The sequence below is a fragment of the Cavia porcellus genome, unplaced genomic scaffold, assembly GCF_034190915.1.
Source record: "Cavia porcellus strain 051 isolate PalLab524CR breed Dunkin Hartley unplaced genomic scaffold, mCavPor4.1 scaffold_15, whole genome shotgun sequence".
Lineage (NCBI taxonomy): Eukaryota > Metazoa > Chordata > Mammalia > Rodentia > Caviidae > Cavia > Cavia porcellus.
In genome coordinates this window covers 75055637-75073358 of record NW_026947498.1, presented here as the reverse complement: position 1 = coordinate 75073358, position 17722 = coordinate 75055637, and the positions used below count along the sequence as shown (strand labels likewise).

At 49.1% G+C, this 17722-nt stretch overlaps 1 protein-coding gene across 2 annotated transcripts; it reads left to right on the top strand.

The window, feature by feature from the left end:
• Positions 1–252: 252 nt before the first annotated feature.
• Sec13 (SEC13 homolog, nuclear pore and COPII coat complex component) lies at positions 253–16046 on the top strand. Of its 2 annotated transcripts, none has more exons than XM_003464078.5 (9): positions 253–413; positions 2628–2672; positions 4868–4983; positions 7994–8145; positions 8652–8785; positions 11578–11711; positions 12049–12172; positions 12807–12953; positions 15663–16046. In XM_003464078.5, the coding sequence occupies exons 1-9, from the start codon at positions 411–413 to the stop codon at positions 15774–15776; spliced, it is 969 nt and encodes a 322-aa protein (XP_003464126.1). In that variant the 5' UTR covers positions 253–410; the 3' UTR covers positions 15777–16046. The 2 variants fall into 2 exon arrangements, with proteins under 2 accessions (XP_003464126.1, XP_023418329.1); XM_023562561.2 differs by lacking the exon at positions 253–413 and adding an exon at positions 3885–4002 and having other exon boundaries at positions 2655–2672.
• The last annotated feature ends 1676 nt before the right edge of the window (positions 16047–17722 follow it).

The following is a 17722-nucleotide window of genomic DNA, read 5'->3' as shown; positions in this document are numbered from 1 at the left end:
AGTCTACTCGCTGCTCGCAACACACACACCATTGCTCTACAGTTTACCCTACAGACTCGCAAGAAAGCGTGCCACACTGTCACTAACTTTGGAAAAAGGAAGGTAAGGTTTGGTCTGGGTAGAGGACCCATCAGAGCTTCAGATCCAGAGCCTACGGTCAGGGCCTCCACCGCAACCAGAGCCCGCCCTCGAGGTTTCGAGCAGTAAAATGGGGGCGGAGCCACGCCAGGGCGCGGTGCGGCCCCAGAGAGACCCGGAACCTTGGTGCGAGCTGAGCTTGCTGCAGCCCGGAGGCTCTGGAGCGGTGGCCCGTCAGCTCGCCTGCCCGACGCCGGAAGTGAGCCTTTTCGAGGCGCCACCGGGAGTTGCCACGTCTGATACTCCAAGTCGCCGTCGCCGCCGCCGCCGCTATGGTGAGTGTTGCGGCTGGAATGTCGAACAGAGTTCATTCAGTTCCACTCGACTGCGTCGAGTTTGAGGTGCTCTGGTCCTATCCTGCGAACCTTGGGAGCGGTTGGCCGGGGTGCGGTTGCAGAACCTATGCGCCGCTGCCGGGCCCCCTGCGTGTCCCTGTCCCGTCCTTGTCTCCCTCGGCGAGACAACGCCAGGGACACCGTTGGAGCTGGGTATACCGAGCCTGCGGCAAGTTTGAAGGATAGCAGTGATAATCGAGCGTCCTTTTCCATTCTGTTCCACATCCTACTTCCCAGCAGAAATTAACTGGGGTTGCCAGGGATGACTTCAAAAAGCTGACGGAAGGACAAGCTGAATGATTTTGAGGACAGGGTCCAGGGTTTTCCCATTTTAGTGTGTAGCATAAGTTCGCTGCACTCTGACTCACTGAGTGAATGAATGAGAATTAATCGATAAAGTCTTCAAGACTGGGTTTGCCACAGCCTAGTAAATGTATGCACCTAAGAAACGGGGATGCCTCACCGCCAGTCTGAGAAAAGCTGTGTGAACTTAGAATTCAGGAGCGTGGCTTTCATTCTTACTCTTCTCTTCGAGCAGCGAGATGTTAAATTGCCCTCCACTTTGGACCTCTAATTCTGCTGCCTAATAGAGTTGGGACACTATGCTCGGTAATCAACTAGTTCTAAGTTAGTTTCATGTGATCCTGAAGAGGCGTTTTAAGTGCTATTGCTTGCTATTTAACTATGACCTGATAAACGCAGAGGCTTGGGAGGAGATACTACTCCCAATCTTTAGTCGGTCAGGTGGCTGCGATTGACTCTGCCCTTGGTACCTCCCAGCATGTGAAAGCACTTTGTAACCTGGCTAGCTTGAGAAGACACTTCTTCCTTTCGTGCCTTTGCAGACCTGGGAGCCCACTTATTATGAAGTCTAGAATTTGCTGAGAGAGAACCTTTGTCTGCCTCCTCAGCTGCTTTACCCACCATCCTTTCCCGGGGGTCACCTTTCTGAAAAGTTAAGTTGGACTTTATACTGCAGGGTTTGCACTGGGAAATAGATGCAGGTTGAGGAAAGTTGTAAAAATGTCAGAAATGTAATCTCAGCACTCTGAGAGGCAGAGGCAGGAGGAACTGATCAGTTGAATGATTTGTTAAAATTACTGAAAATTTGCATAGAAGCAGAATAACATATAGGTACAGTAGAAGCCAAATTACGCTGTTTATTTACTACTACAGACTTGAAGAATACTTAACCACAGACAGAAATAGTCACTTCTAAGGGAATTTTGTTTTTCCAGTTTTCCATAAAATAAAGGTTATAGTGAATGTACCTTTATTATTGGAAAGAAAATAAAGAGTAATGTAAAAATAAATTACTAAATAAAAAGGATAGGGGTGTAGCTCAGTGACAGGACACTTGCCTTACAATACCCAGTAAACAAAATTTTGAGAAGATGAGGGAAGAGAAAGGAGGTCAAGGACCAAGATCTTGAGTCTGTTGCAAGAGGTAGACCATGGAGCAGCCTCAGGAGAAACTTGCATTAGGCTTAGATAACCCTATACTGCATAAATTTCCTGGGATATCAGAAGTTCCATCATCTGGGAAGGGAGTAACAGCTCTAGCTCCCTCCAGGTCCTCCTTCCCGTGTGTGAGCAGCCAGGACTGCTTGCTTTTACCCAGTGCCCCCATTTATATCATGCTGTCACATTTTTCCTCCCTTCCTATACCAGTAGACCTTGGGCCTTGGCCGATTCCCCTTGGGCCATCTGGCAGACTCCTCTTCTGAGGCCATTTGTATCTAACACCACCACCACCACTCAGCTTCTGCAGTGGATGTAAACTATGCTAAAAGGTCGACTTTGCCATCTTACAATTATTTATGTACAGGCTTCTCAGAGGCAAGAAGTGCAGCCATTGGCACAGTCCTCAGCAAAAGCAAGGCCCTTAGAGTGCGTGCTATACTGAATGAGTGACCAAAAATATGCAGTCAGGAATTTCAGAGCCAGGATTGGTAGTTCATACCTATGACACTAGCACTTAGGAGGCTGGGACAGAAGGATTGCTATAGGTTTGAGGCTATCCTGGGTGACATAATGAGTTCAAGGCCAGCCTGAACTACATAGTGAGACCCTGTCTCAAAAAAAATAGAAGTAATTACACATCTAATAAGATGATTATATTCTGTCACTTAACTGCAATGTCTTTGGTTCTAGGTGTCTGTAATTAACACCGTGGACACCTCCCATGAGGACATGATTGTAAGTATTCACTTAAGCTTTCTAAGGCTTTAGACATAGGCGTTTCCATGGGAGTTAAGCAGTTTGGGCTTCTCATTACCACTTTCTGCTGATCGTTTATGAATCTGAGTGTGGCAGTAGTTGCCAGTCAGACTGTACCTTCAAGGGTGTGGTCATTCTCCCAGCAGTGTTTTGTGAGTTGGCAAGGCTACGATAGTCTGGTCACGCTGCTGAGGGCAGCCTCAGAATGGTTTGTAACACCATAATCTGCTCTTGCTAACAGGGCACAGAAGTTTACAGCATTCTCCCCACCTGTTTTCCTCCCCTTGTCATTTCCTAGCCACATTGGAAGGGGATTAACAATGAAACCATAGAAAGTTAGGGCTGGGGATTTAGCTCAGTAGTGCTACCTGGTAAGTACAAAGTCATGAGTTCAGTCCCCAGTACCAAAAAAGAAGAAACCATAAGAAGTTGCCCCAAGAGAAAGTCCAGGAGCACCCACAGCCAGACAAGGCCCCAGAGCCATGAGTTTCTTGGGTATTGCCTAGGGCCAGATATACAGGTTTCGGTGTGGGAGGTTAGGGCCTGCAGGAGACAGTCCAGGGCTTACTGTTTTCACCAGGAAAAGCAGACGACTTATGTGGAACCTCACAGGCAGGGCAGCCTTTGAGCAACACCCAGGGCAGTTGACAGCGTTCCACACTAGGGTTCCTGCCCTATGTCTTGTCCACCAGCAATTGCTTTTAGATTCTAAATTGTCTGGTGTCAGAGTCACCTTTGTGGCTTGGTTTCTGTCATTCACTTACAAGGACATGGTTCCTTGAAGCTGATGTCCCACCATGGACAAAAAAGTCCAGTCTGAGACTTTTTTAGGCAATGAACTCAGGTTCATTGCCTTCCCTTTTGTGAGTCTCAGTTCCCTTATGGAAAAAATAATACACCAACTACCTGTATAAGTTTGATTTGATAAGCAGGTAAAGCAAAGTAATAATTAGAAATAATTTTCATGCTTGCTGGGTATAGTGGCACATACCTGTAATCCTAGAACATGGGAGGCCAAGGCAGGAGGATCACTGAGTTCAAGGCCAGCCTGGGTTACAGAGCAAGACTCTGTCTCCAAAAAACAAAAGTGAAGCTCAGGGAAAGTGAGCTATTTTCAAAGATTGTCCAGCAGATACGTCACAGAGATAGGATTTACATCTCTGGGGTACTCTGTCCTATTTCCTCCCACAGTATGACAGAGTATGCAGAGGAGCTTGAGAAATCACCTACTCTGCCTGCTTCCAAGAAGACGAGATCTGGTACAGTGAGGGGACTGACTTCCAAGGAAGAATCCAAACATTTTCCTTAGGTAGGGAATAAGAAAGGAACACTGAAAATACAATGAAATGCTTCCTTGGAAAGGTGATATTTGCTCCTGGTGAGCATAGGAATGATAGTGATTCCTGAAACTTCCACAGGGGACAGCTAGGAAAGTGGCGTCTCTTGCTCTAGGTAGAGCCAGCAAGTAAGAGGAGCGAAGCTGTTTGGGACAGTAGGTCCAGTGCCTCCATGGAACCATTGCCCAGATGGGCAAGGAACTGTGGGCAAGTGCCAGCCCGCACTCTAGAATTCACTAAGTGTGGGGGGGACCTGTGTGCCTAAGGCCTTGTTTGCTTTGGGTGGGGAGTCTGGTACCCTGGGCACTTTACTAGGAAGAAGGCCCACCAGGAACCTGGGGGCCAAGGGAGGAGAAAAAACCCAGACATCTGAGTGGAACCCTGAGTACAGGCTCCAGATGCATCACAGAGCACCTGATCAGGGCCAACAGGCAGTCAGAGGCCTGTGCTCAATCTTAGTTTCAGGTCTAAGGCTGAGCTGAACTTTAGGATATCTTCCTCATTAGTCCACCGAGCTTCAGGACGGAGTGAGGATGGTACAAAAGGGCAACTAGGCTAGTCTTTTCTCCAGTACCCACCAGGGTAGGAAAGGGACCTTCCTTAGAGCAGATAAAGGGTCTGTAAAGCCAGCTTCAAATGGTGTAGCTTGTCCCTTTCAGGAAGACATCGCCTACAAAGACATGAGACTTTAGCTTGCTAGCTTCTTGCCTAGTGGTGATGATTCTTTGAGATGGAATTGTTGAAAGTGGGTGTTGGTCCAAACTAGATTCCAGTAGCTTGCCTTCATCCACCCCGCCGCCCAGCCTGCAAGCTTCCTGAGCTGACCTTCCTTTGTAGCACGATGCCCAGATGGATTACTATGGCACTCGCCTGGCCACCTGCTCCTCAGACAGGTCCGTCAAAATCTTCGATGTGCGCAATGGAGGGCAGATCCTCATTGCTGACCTCAGGGGGTAAGTGTCATCAAGCCAAGGAGGGTCCCTGGGAATGGTATGGCTTTGCAGGCCCTCCACAGCATGATCAGCCAGGATGAGCACCTAGAGTCACAGCAGCCTCATGTGTGGGGATGCTGTCCTCAGAGATGTCCCCAAGGTGACACTGGTGGCCCCAGGCAGGAACACTGGCTCAGCCTACCATATTTTCATTCTAACCCAGTAAGACTGCCAACTCCTGACAGGCTGCATTACCCCCAGGTAGCCTTCACTTTGGGCAACTACTGCTTCATTTAAAAGTAGTAAACAAGCCAGGCGTGGTAGCTCACGCCCGTAATCCCAGCACTCGGGAGGCTGAGGTGGGAGGATCGTTGTGAGTTCAAGACCAACCTAGGCTACAAAGTGAGCTCAAGGCCAGCCTGAACTGCATAGTGAAAACCTGTCTCAAAAAAAAAAAGTAGTAAACGGTACCATTTTGTGCATGTTCAGTCAGTGCGTTCTAAAATGTCAATTGATGTCAGATGTGGTGGTTGCACATCCCAGCACTTGGGAGCTAAGGTAGGATCGCCTCACGTTCAAGGCCAGCCTGGGCTAGGTAGTGAGACCCTTGTCTCAAAAAAAAATTGAACCATCACATACGAGTGTCATAGTAAGAATGTCAGAATCGTTTTGTAAATCCTGTTCTATCTTATTTGTACATGACAGATGTCAGATGGCTGTTTACAGATGTTTGGCCCACACTTCTCCCGCTAAGGTTCTAGCTCTTATTTATGGCCATCTCTCTATTGTATTCCTGCAGTTCACTAGCAGTTCACTCACACAATTGTGGGATTTTTCTCTGTGATCCATGGGTCTCCAAGGGTTCTGTAGATGGAATTCAGACTGGTGAGCTGCAGCAGGGAAAAAACAATCACTTGTTTATTTTCTTCTTCTTCTTTTTCTTTTTTTTTTTGGTCTTTGAGACAGAGCCTCACTATGCAGTTCAGGCTGGCCTTGAGCTCACTTTGTAGCCCAGGCTGGTCTTGAACTTGCAAGGATCCTCCTGCCTTGGCCTCCCAAGTGCTGGGATTACAGGCGTGAGCCACCACGCCCGGCTCACTTGTTTATTTTCAGTGACTATTTAGCATTGCCTTCAATTTTGGAAGAAGGCCAAAAGCCATAATAGCATGTGTAGCAACTATCATTTTTTCACCAAGTGCTTGCATTTTTCATTAGTCATTATAATTTAGAGGGGCTGGGAATATAGCTCAGCAGCCTGCCTAGCAAGCACAAGGTCTTGAGTTTGAGTCCCCTCAAAAAAGAATCACTATAATTTAGAATATCATTTATGCTCATCAGATGACTTTGAAATTGCAGAGATTAGAGCTGCCACTAGAGTTTCTGCTTGATGCATTAGTATTAGAAGCACATGTATCACTAGCTTATACATTTTTTATACATTTTGATAACTGCATTTCAGGATAGTAGGGTTTTCTTTGTAACTGAGTTTTATACTTCATGCATTACCCTGAGAAGGGGTTGATGACTTTCACCAGACCACACAAGATAGTAAGCAGGTGCTCAGCATGTGTTCAGTTGAATTAAAACAGAAACTGAGTCAGTGTCCATGTGGGGAAATGGGCTACAAGGTCCTCTCTTCTGAGTGCTAAGGATCAAGAGACTGTGAAGAATTAGACACTGTCTTCCTGCAGTAGCCCCAGCTGAACAGTGCCCCTGGGCAGACTTAGTCATTCTTAATTACTTTCTTGTTGCTGCTACCCTGAGTCAGAGATTTCAGTCCAGTTAGCTGTCTCCAAGGTAGAGCAGCATGGCAGAGAAAAAACAGATGGCAGAGTAGGTAGGAAGCAGCCGGTTTCTTTTTTATCCCACCAGGCTAAATCTTACTGGTTGGTGCCACACACACATGCAGGGTGGGCCTTCCATTATCCATACCCAGAACTACACTAAATTACAACACACCATTAATCCATATTCACACCCTAGATCCAGACACCTCTGAAAAGCCCCACCTATGAGTGCATGAGCTTTGGAGGGACATCTAGACACAAGCCACAGTACTGATCGTCTACTTTGTTTCTTATGCTCAAAAGATGCAAAATACTGGAGGGATTTTAAAAAAAAAAAAATCACCCTTTTGCCTCAGTTCTAACTATGACGATATCGCTTATGAGTCTGCTCGGTTTCATCAGCAGCTCCTTTGTAAGCAGTGTTGTCCCCGAGAAGGAAGTGGCTGGATCCCTAGAGCCACAGAGTAAATAAGGGGCAGCTGGTCAGCTAATTGACTGACTGGGTTTTTCCTTCTTGTACTAAGCATTTTTCTAAGTTCTATACATGAGTTTCCACATTTAACCCTCATGACTATGCAGTGAAAGAGGTCTTAGTGACCACTCCACTTGCACGTGAAGAGACAACCATAGAGAAGATACCGCCCTGGCCTAAGCCATGAGCTCAAGACTGGGAATGGGAGCCGGCACCCACCGCCACTACACCACCCTGCCCCTTGTTTGCTGAGGCACACACCCTTCCCTGGCTAGAGAGATGATGCCTGTAGAAGGCCTCACAGTGTGTGCTCAGATGGTACCTGTCAGCAGAAGAGAAGGGAAAGACATGCCTTTGAGCAGATGAAAGGGCAGGAGGAAAGAGAGACTGCCTACTCAAGAAGTTAGCCTTCTGGCAAGATGTCTTGCAACTCAGTCTGCTGAGCGCGAGCCTCTGTAAGCTCTCACTTGATGAACAGCTGCTGAGAAGAGCAGAAAAGGCAGTATAGGCTGCAGTGTGGCAGGTGAGGTTCCGTCTGGCTGGCATGGGCTCTGACTTGAGAGTTGGGACTCTTAGGCTCTGACCTTGTTTACTGAGCCTCTTGTGGCGCTGGTCCAATAGCTGCCCATTCACAGGGATGTCTGTAACTCTCCCTTTTGAAATTCTTAGGTGGACTTTGTTTCCCTCTGCCAGGAAAGCCATTCAGTCCTGTCCAAAACTGCTTGGTAGAGGTTCCCATAGCCCCTGAACAACCTGTCCCCTCCCTTTGCAGTCATGAGGGTCCTGTGTGGCAGGTGGCCTGGGCCCACCCCATGTATGGCAGTATCCTGGCATCGTGTTCCTATGACCGGAAAGTCATCATCTGGAAAGAGGAGAATGGCACCTGGGAGAAGACCCATGAGCACTCAGGGCATGACTCCTCAGGTACAGTGATTGGTCAGGTGGGCTCTGTCCTGACCTCACCCTAGTTCCCGTCCCTCTGTCCTGCTGCGGCTGTGTCCCTGGGCTGAGGTTGGCTCTCCTGCTAGTCTTCACAGTTGAGGTGTGACCTGAGAACTAAAAAGCCCCACAACACAGTGGGTGTTTTAGATTATTCATTTTAAGTACCAGCCTTTATTCTCATTTTGTTAAAGTAGAAGAGTTTGTGAGATGATACTTGTGTGTAATAGGGATTTTTCTAATATCTTTAATTGAAAAGTTACAGCTGCTTCTGATAGGCCCTGCAGCTTTCTTAGGATATAGCTCAGTGGCATGGTGCCTGCCTGGCAGGAGTGAGGTCTGAGTTCAATTCCTAGTCCACCCCCAAAATAAAGAAAAGAACTTTCAGCAAGAACTTAGCAAAGTGATCTGTCTGCAGCTCTGGCCCTGCACCCCCTGTTCCCCTTTCAGCCCCTGCACCCTCTGCTCACTGTGCATCCTGTATCCTGCAGTAAACTCTGTGTGCTGGGCCCCCCATGACTATGGCCTGATCCTGGCCTGTGGGAGCTCGGATGGGGCCATCTCCCTGCTTACCTACACGGGTGAAGGCCAGTGGGAAGTGAAGAAGATCAACAATGCTCACACTGTAAGTCCAGCTCCTGCCTCCCTGAAGGGTGTGGCCCTGTCACCTGGCACAAGTCTCCTGTGGGCTGAGGGGGTGCGGGTACCACAGGGCAGTGGGCCGGGAGGGGCAGCAGAGCAGATGTGCTAAGCCTCTGATCTTCAGCCTGCAGCTGTCCCAGCCTCCTTCAGCCCAGAGCAAGAACTGGTGCAAGTCAAGGAGAGTTGGCTATGCAGAGAGACAGTTACACTTCAGGGTAGCATGCTCTGTCATAGTTGGGGAAAACAGATTTGTGGAGTCTATACTGTGTGTCTTATAATTCTCACAAACATTTATGAATGAAAGAATGTACCAGCAAAGTACAGATTTTCAAGGCTCACCCTGTCATAGTACCTATTAGTGTTCATTCCTGGTGGCTGGATAATACTGCATTTGGAATACAGTGTATGCATCACATTTATTCATCCATCAGATAACAAATACTTTTCAGTAGTTGTGAGTAACTATGCTGTGAGCTTGAGCCATACAGTAATTCTGTATCTAACTTTCTGAGGAACTACTAAACAATTTTGCAAAGTAACTGCACATTTTAACACACCCAGCCCTATTTGAGGTTCTAATTTCTCTACATGTTGCCAACACCTGTCTTTTTGATTATAGCTGTCCTTGTGGGTATGGAGTTTATTGTGTTTTTATTTTAATCTTGCTAATCAAAGAGGATGCTTTTGGTCATTTGCATATCTTTAGAAAAATGGGATTGTGTCCTCTCCTATACCAAGTGAGCACAAGGGGCCGTGGTGAGAAAGACTAACGTGTGACAACCAGGACTTGCTTCTAGGACAGATCTCTTTTCGAGGATGGATGGTTGGGGGGAAATCAAAATGGAGCTGCTAGAAACATGGGTGGGAGAGAAGCTTAGACCAAGCCAGGAAAGGGGGCAGAGCCAGAAGCTTCTGAGCATGAACTGCCATCTCACAAAACAAGAGTTCTGAGCTCAGCAAGGCTTGTCTTGCCTTACTTGATTAGGAAAACTACTCTCACACCTCACCTCAAGTAGAAAGATAGACCAGAGTTGTAGCTCAGTGGTCGAGGCCCTTGGTTCCATCTATAACATGGCAAGAAAAACAAAAAGGAATTACATGTATAAAATTCTCAAGGAAAGAAAATGTCAACCCAATGTCCATCAATAGGTAGGCAAATGAAGACATGGCAGTGTGTCTGTACTGGAGAAATGCTACACAGCCATGGAAAGAACAGCTGTTGACCCACACAAGATGGATGTATTTTAAAGTAATTGTGCTGAGTGAACAAAAACCAAGGGAAAAAACATTCTATGGATTCTATTGCTCTAAAATTCTGGAAAATGCAAGTTAATCTATAGTGAGCAGATCTATGGTTGCCCACTGTGGAGGCTACAGGACTGAGAGGTGGAGTTGAGTGGGAAAGGAGGAAACCTCTGGTGTGCTGCATATGTTCACTGTCTTGATTCTACTGTGGTTTTATAAGACATATCTGTGTCAGAATTCATCAAACCATGCACTTTTATGTGCAGTTAAAGTCAGTTATGGAGCCCGATGTGGTGGCCCGTGCCCGTAATCCCAGCACTCAGGAGGCCAAAGTAGGAGGATTGCTGTGAGTTTGAGGCCAGCCTAAATTGCATAGCGAGATCTGTCGCAAAAAAGACCAAAAGAAATAAAAGTAGATTATGCTCTCAAAGCTGTGACTGTTAATCTGGATGGTCAGTCTGACTGGATTAGGAGACTCCAGAGAGGTGGCTGGGTGGTAAAAGCACTAACCTCACTGGTCATCGGCCAGATGGGCTATTGGGAGGGGAGGCTGGTAGGAAGAAGTAGGTTAGAGGGGTGCAACTTTGGGGTCTGTATCTGTTCCCTGGCCCCTACCCCTCCATTGTGCCTGCCTTGGTGCTAGGTAGTCCTTCATTGTATTCTGTCTCAGAGATGCAAAGCTGACCAACACAACGCCATTTTTTAAATTTACTTAGGAGCATAGACGATACAAACTGCTGTCAGTATGCAAGAGTCAGAGACTGTGTCCTAGCTTTTGAAGGACCAAGCTGAGTCTCCAGCCAAGTGTTCTCAAAACCTCAAAGGAGCATGGAGGGCAGAGTGCACCAGCAGAGCAGCGAGGGGACCCTGGTCAGAGAGAGCAGGCACCTTCCCAGGGAAGCTGTAAGGGAGATGGGAACAGCTGCAAACTGGGAAATAGGAAAGTTCCTCCCCTTTGGGGGTTAAGGGGGGGGTCTTGGGATTGAACCCAAAGCCTTTGCACCCAGCTGTAGCCCTGGTTCTTTTTTATTTCAAGATAAGGGCTAAGTTGTCCCGTCTGAGCTTGAATCTGGCAGTTCTGTCAGCCTGCCAGAGTACTGGGATTATAGGTGTGTGCCACACTGTAGTGTCTAGGGATGCATGTTTGAGAGGCAAATCAGGCAGGGAGGGAAGGGACAGAGAAGTCTGGGTATTGGGAGATGAGAGTCTGTGTTAGGGCGGGACCCATGAGAGCTTCTCAGGTAGGAGGCATCATTTGAGGTGGCTACAGGAGTGTCTGAAGTAACTCTTTAAGCTGTCTATTTTTGGTGGTTTTCTAATGATTTTTTTAAAATTTCTCTTTAAATAGGCCTGCATGTGTCCTCCTTTCATGTATTTGAAAAAGTAACGTTTGTGTCCTGGTTGCTGCTTTCAGAGCACACCTTGCAGAGCTGAGCCTCATGAGGCAGCTTTGTCAGTAGCTCGAAAAAGTGACCCGTAGCCCTGGGCCTGCAGAGCAAAGGGCTATATCACCTTTTTTCCCCTCTGCAGATCGGCTGCAACGCCGTTAGCTGGGCCCCTGCTGTTGTACCCGGAAGCCTCATAGACCAGCCATCAGGGCAGAAACCCAACTACATCAAGAAGTTTGCTTCTGGCGGCTGTGACAACCTCATCAAACTATGGAAGTAAGTGGGCTGTGCAGATTCTTCAAGGGAAGCCTTTTGCCCTCTGCCTGCCACAACTGAAAAAAGGAAGGTCACCATCCTCCTCCTTACCAATAAGACTATTTATGATCTGCAAGGTCGTGCTTTAGAACAATAAAAGGCCTGCCCTTTTTTCCATCACTCATGTTGTTCACCTCATCCCCAGCTTTTGGAGCTGGGGAGAAAAAGAGTGCTTTCCCACGGGTTTCCACAGCTGGGTTGACTGCATGAAATAGCAAGGTGGCACTTGCGTCCCGGCCCAGCCGATGTGTGGGGAGAGGCAGCATGGGCCTCTGGTTCTCCCTCTGGTTCCTTCCAGGGAGGATGAGGATGGCCAGTGGAAGGAGGACCAGAAGCTGGAGGGACACAGTGACTGGGTTCGAGATGTAGCCTGGGCCCCCTCCATCGGCCTGCCCACCAGCACCATCGCCAGCTGCTCCCAGGTCAGCACAGCCTCACCAGTGCACACATCCTGTTGTTGATGAGTCCTGTCAGCCTCCAGATGGGTGAGACAGTCTTGGGAGGGAGAAGCAGCAGGCGTGGGGACCAGCATGGCAACGAAGGGATCACGAGGGCAGGTCCTCATACAGTGAGGGCTTGTTTGAAGCTGCAGTGGCTGTCCCTGACCTTGGCATGAGTAGGGGTGAGACCCATCTTCCCAGGCAGGCCATGCAGAGCAGCTTCCGGCTGGGCCTCTCATTCCATACTGCACCAAATAGCTTTCTCTGCCATTAGAATCTCTTTTTTGGTCTGAGACTTTTAGGGTGTTTCTTTTACTTGTCTCCTTCTGTTTTCTGAGGTTGGCTTTTAGAAAGCTGTAGGAGTCAGATGAGAACGGAAACAGGCAGGAGCAGAACCCCAAGGAAATGAAGTTAGCAGTTGTGAATCTGTAGCTGAGACTATGGCGAGTGAAGGCCTCTGGTACCTAGGACAGGGACTGAAGTGAGGCTGCTGGGCCGGATGTGGGCCCTGAGAGCTGCTGGTTTCTTGGCCTGGACTCACCCACCCTGCTCACTGAAGATGCAAGGCTCCAAAGGGGAGGGTTCTGCCCCATCCTGACCCCGGCCTGTCTTCCAGGATGGCCGAGTGTTCATCTGGACCTGTGAGGATACCTCAGGCAACATGTGGTCACCTAAGTTGTTGCACAAGTTCAACGATGTGGTATGGCATGTGAGCTGGTCCATCACTGCCAACATCCTCGCCGTCTCAGGCGGAGACAACAAGGTACGGCCCACCTGCAGCTGCCAGCACAGTGGTGGCAAACCTGTGGCAATGCACCTCAGCTAGCATGCACAGCCCTTCCTGTCCCCTCAGCGGCTGAGCACCACAGTTCTTTTTTCTAAGCTAAAGCCCCACTTTAATTTCAGAGTTAGCACTTGGAATAAGCGAGTGCGTCTTGAGTGACAGGGTGGGTACTTGTCTCTACAAGGTTCATCATCACTGGGCTAGTGGGCCAGGCTTGTTGCTCTGCCCTGTTCTCTAGGCCTGCAGTCAGTACAGAGCCCTTCCGAGGACTGTTTGGAGCACATTTCTACATCACAGCACTCTGCACCCAGGAAGAAGCTGACGGGGCAGTGTGACCCAGAGAGGGTCCGGCAGCCCATCACTCTAGTCATCAGGCTGCTGCTTCTCTATGGGGATGTTTAATTCTGTAAAAAAAAAAAAAAAAAAAAAAAAGCAAATGTATAGATAAGAAAATATCTGAACAAAAGTGAGACCATTGAGGGTTTTGTCCAAAACGTTTAAGAGGCACATTTATAAAAAATGAGTTCTGGGGGCTGGAGGTTTAGCTCAGCGGCATAAGCGCTTGCCTTGGAAGCAGGCAGTCGTGAGTTCAATCCCCGGTACCGATAAAAAGGAAAAAGACACACACACACACACAAAATGAGTTCTGTGCATACCTAGGCACATCCCAGCACTTGGCAGCCTGAAGCAGGAGAGTCACTAGGAGCTGAGGCCAGCATAGCAATACCGGGTCTCAAAAAAAAAATCAGTACACCAGTGTTTCTATGCACCTAAAATGTGCTGCAAGGTACATGGAAAGGGTAAGACACAAGCATGGCAAACGGTGATGGGACAGGACAGAAGCAGTGCACCCAGGGGTCCCAGGTTCCCAAGGGAACACCAGCAGGTCAACCCCAGATCAGTGCCCAGCGCAGGCAGCTTCCCCTTTGCAGACAGCTTTTTTCCTTTTAGTTTTGTTTTGTTTTGTTTTGTTTGCAGTACTGAGAATTGAGTCGAGTGCCTTCACTGTTGTATCTCCAGCCCTTTGGTTTGTTGGTTTGTTTTTTATTTTTTCAGCAATGGGATTAAACCTAGGCCTTCACACTGGGCTACATCTTTAGGCCTTTCTTTTTATTTTCTGAGAGTCTCACTGGGTCTCTTAAGTTGCCCAGACTAGGCCCTAACCTGCAGTCTTCCTGCCTCAGCCTCCCAGAGTGTAGGATTACAGGTGTGTGCAGCCACACCCATATAGGGTTTTTTTTTTTTTTTTTTCATTGTAAAAATACGCGAAAGATTTATCACTTAAAATACAGTTCTCTAGTTGTGCACTTGGTATGTAGAAAGCTGTTTGTCACACTGAAACCACACCCATGAAGTAGCTCTCCACTCGCTGAAGCCCCAGTCTGTGTTCTGCCTCAGCAGCTCTGAACAGGGACCTCAGAGCAGTAGAGTCACCACCCAGAATGTGTCCTTTAGTGCTGTGTCCCATTGCACATAGCACAGTGTCCTCAAGATCCACTCATCAGAGTTCCCTTCCCTTGTCTTCAGAATTAAGGACAGCCCAGGCACTCTCTGCACCAAGCCTCCCCCTACACTTTTGAGATGGGGTCTCACCAAGCTGCCCCGGCTGAACAACTTGTGATCTTCCCGCCTCAGCCTCCCCTTCAGTGCTGGGATTGCAGGTGTGCACCACCACACCTGGCTGTTCTTGTTTAAAGATGAGTTATACACAGTTTGTTTGTCAATCTATCCACTGGCAGATACATGAGTCATTTCCACCAACCCAAGCTCTGAGCAGTGCTGCTGTGGACAAGTGTGCAGCTAGTGGGGTCTCTGAGAGAACCTCTACATGCAGCTTTCCTGCCCCAGGGCCCTCCCATCTGCAGTGCACCCAGAAGATCAAGCCGTCCCTACTGCAGGGCCAAAAATGTCCTGCAAAGGACAGTCCGTCCCCTTCTCCACTTCCAGACCATGCCTGAGGCAGGTCCAGAGCTGAGGTTTATAGCACCCCATAGAGCACTGGAGACTAGAACCTGAACCTTGCACTTACCAGACAGGCACTCTTCTTTTAGACAGTCTCTCTGTGTATTTTAAGCTGGCCTTGAGCTCACTCTGTAGCCCAGGCTGGCCTCAAACTCAGTGATCCTCCTGCCTCAGTCTTGTAAGTACTGGGATTACAGGTGTGCACCACCATACCCAACAGTTAATTTGTAAATGTTTACTTGTCCATGTTTTGTGGTGTCTAATGCATTATAAGGAATTGGGTCATGTATGTAACACATCTTAATTCTTTCTCTGTCCCCTTTCCCCAACTCCCTCCCTGCATCCTCCATCTCCTGGCTCCCTTCCCATTTGCACAAGATCTGTCTCCTACCAGTATTTTAATGAGATTTCAGTGAATGTACGTGCTATTTTCCCACAAGCTTTTGAGCAGTTTTGTTTGGTTGGTTGTTTTGTTATACACACCCCAGACAGCACTGGAGACTGGAACCCTGGGCCTTTGCACTAAGCTACATCCCCAGGCTTTTTTTAATTTTGGACAAAGTCTTGCAAAATTGTCGAGGGTGGGCTCAAATTTTGATCCTCCTGCCTCATTCTCCTGTGCTAGGATTGCAGCCGGCATGCTGGGCTGTGAGCAGGATAGCACAGGGGAGAAAGGAGCCAGGTGGCCAAGAGAGACATGCTGAGGCCTGTGGGTGCTGATTGCAGGTGACCCTATGGAAGGAGTCACTTGACGGCCAGTGGGTGTGCATCAGTGACGTCAACAAGGGCCAGGGCTCCGTGTCAGCTTCCGCCACCGAGAGCCAGCAGAACGAGCAGTGACAGCAGCTGGGATGCGCAGCCCGGGACAGCCACTCACAGCTGGGAGAAGCATGGCCCTGGGAGGTGGTCTCCTGGAACAGAAGCAGCGACAGCAACAGCTCTTCTGCCCGGCCTGACTCAGTACAGCTCACAGTGTGTATCCACTTCATGAAGAAGAGACTGAGTTGACTTCAGATTGATTCCTGTAAAATATTTGGTGGCATTTGTAATGTAACTTTGGGTTCAGGTATTATTCAGGGAAGTTGTTTCCAAATAAAATCCTACTACTCATCTTCATTACTGTTTATCCCGGCACCGTATGGGGCCACGCCTGGCGCTCTGCAGTACAGGCTGCAGCCAGGCGGCTGGGCTGCACTTTTCCACAGAGGGGACAGCCATGTGCACAGATGGTACAAGGTTACATGGTGCAAGCCACGAAGGGAGGCTGTGCAAGACCCATCACAGAACCCTGTGCCGTGCACAGGCCCAGCTGGCTGGGGAGAGCGTGGCACTCGGCGTGCAGAACGTTCCCTGCCTGGGGAAGGGCAGCACTGGGACCCACCACCCTGTGCCAGCTCTTGGGCTCTGCCACAGCACGGGGTGTGGGGCCCACAGCAGAGTCAGGCCACACACTGCACAGCCAGGAAACCACCCAGGGGGCGCGCTGCCAGCGCTGTTGTTTTCCACAGCAAAAAATGTGTTTTGAAAACAAATTTTGGCTGGAATATAACAGCACCTGTCTGGCAAGTGTGGGGTTAATGAGTTCAATTCCAAGTATCAAAAAGAAAATATTTAGCGCCTCTGAAATAAGTCTGACCATAATGTTAACACAGAAGTATTAGGTTTTTCTTTGGCATAGTAGAGAAGCAAGAGCAGAAAAAGAGTTTTGAAAAAGGCCTTTATTGTAGGCAGGGGTGGGCCACAGAAGAGTACAAGTCCCCCTAAAGCAGACAGAAGCTGTGGACCATTACTCAGTTCCACAGGGTGGAGTTGAAGGGGTGGACATAGTGACAGCTGATGGGGGAAATGTTGGCATGCCCCTGAAAAACAGGAAATTCAATTCAGTTTGGAAGAAGAACACAGAAGTCAACACTGGAAGGGACACGCTGCCACTCCAGGGTCCAGCATCATGTGGGACAGGCATCATGCAAAGTGTCACATGGGCAGAACCCATCAAGAAAGTGAACTGGGGCCATAGGTCTGCAGAGGAGGAGCTGGGCAGATCTGGGGTGCCCTCACTGGCCTCTCTGCGTGTCTGGAGGACTCTGGATATCTGCGCCCAGACTGCTGGAGTTCCCTCAGGCTTCCAGGTGCAGTGAAGGAGAGAGGTGGGTTTGAGGCTTCCACATCAGCCTCCCCATTCCCGGCTTCACTTGGAGACCTGCTGAGCTCCCGATAGGTGGGCTGGCCCACACTACCAGCCTAGCCCAGCCTGTTTAGCTGCCGTGCCTGGCCATAGGCCTGCAGAGGAGGAGCTGGGCAGATCTGGGGTGCCCTCACCGGCCTCTCTGCATGTCTGGAGGACTCTGGATATCTGCACCCAGACTGCTGGAGTTCCCTCAGGCTTCCAGGTGCAGTGAAGGGGAGAGGTGGGTTTGAGGCTTCCACATCAGCCTCCCCATTCCGGCTTCATTTGGAGACCTGCTAAGCTCCTGATAGGTGGGCTGGCCCACACTACCAGCCTAGCCCAGCCTGTTTAGCTGCCGCGCCTGGCCACTGGTCTGCAGAGGAGGAGCTGGGCAGATTTGGGGTGCCTGCATCGGCCTCTCCATGTGTCTGGAGGACTGTGGATATCTCTGCAACCAGGGAGGGTCCACAGGTTCCTGAAGCACTGCGGCCTGTGGTGAGTACCCTAACCCGGCTGCGATTGAAGAACTGTGGAGCTTCCAAGGGGCAGGTGGGCGCACAGTGTCCCTGAGGCCCAGCTTGTCTGGAACTGCGGAGTTCTGAACAGGCAGAGGAGGGCC

What these genes read in the sequence shown, in the direction of transcription:
- Sec13 (XM_003464078.5), top strand. An exon ending in CCTCCCATGAGGACATGATT is followed by an intron (nt 2,673 to 4,867) that starts GTAAGTATTCAC and finishes CTTCCTTTGTAG; the next exon opens with CACGATGCCCAGATGGATTA. An exon ending in CTCATTGCTGACCTCAGGGG is followed by an intron (nt 4,984 to 7,993) that starts GTAAGTGTCATC and finishes CTCCCTTTGCAG; the next exon opens with TCATGAGGGTCCTGTGTGGC.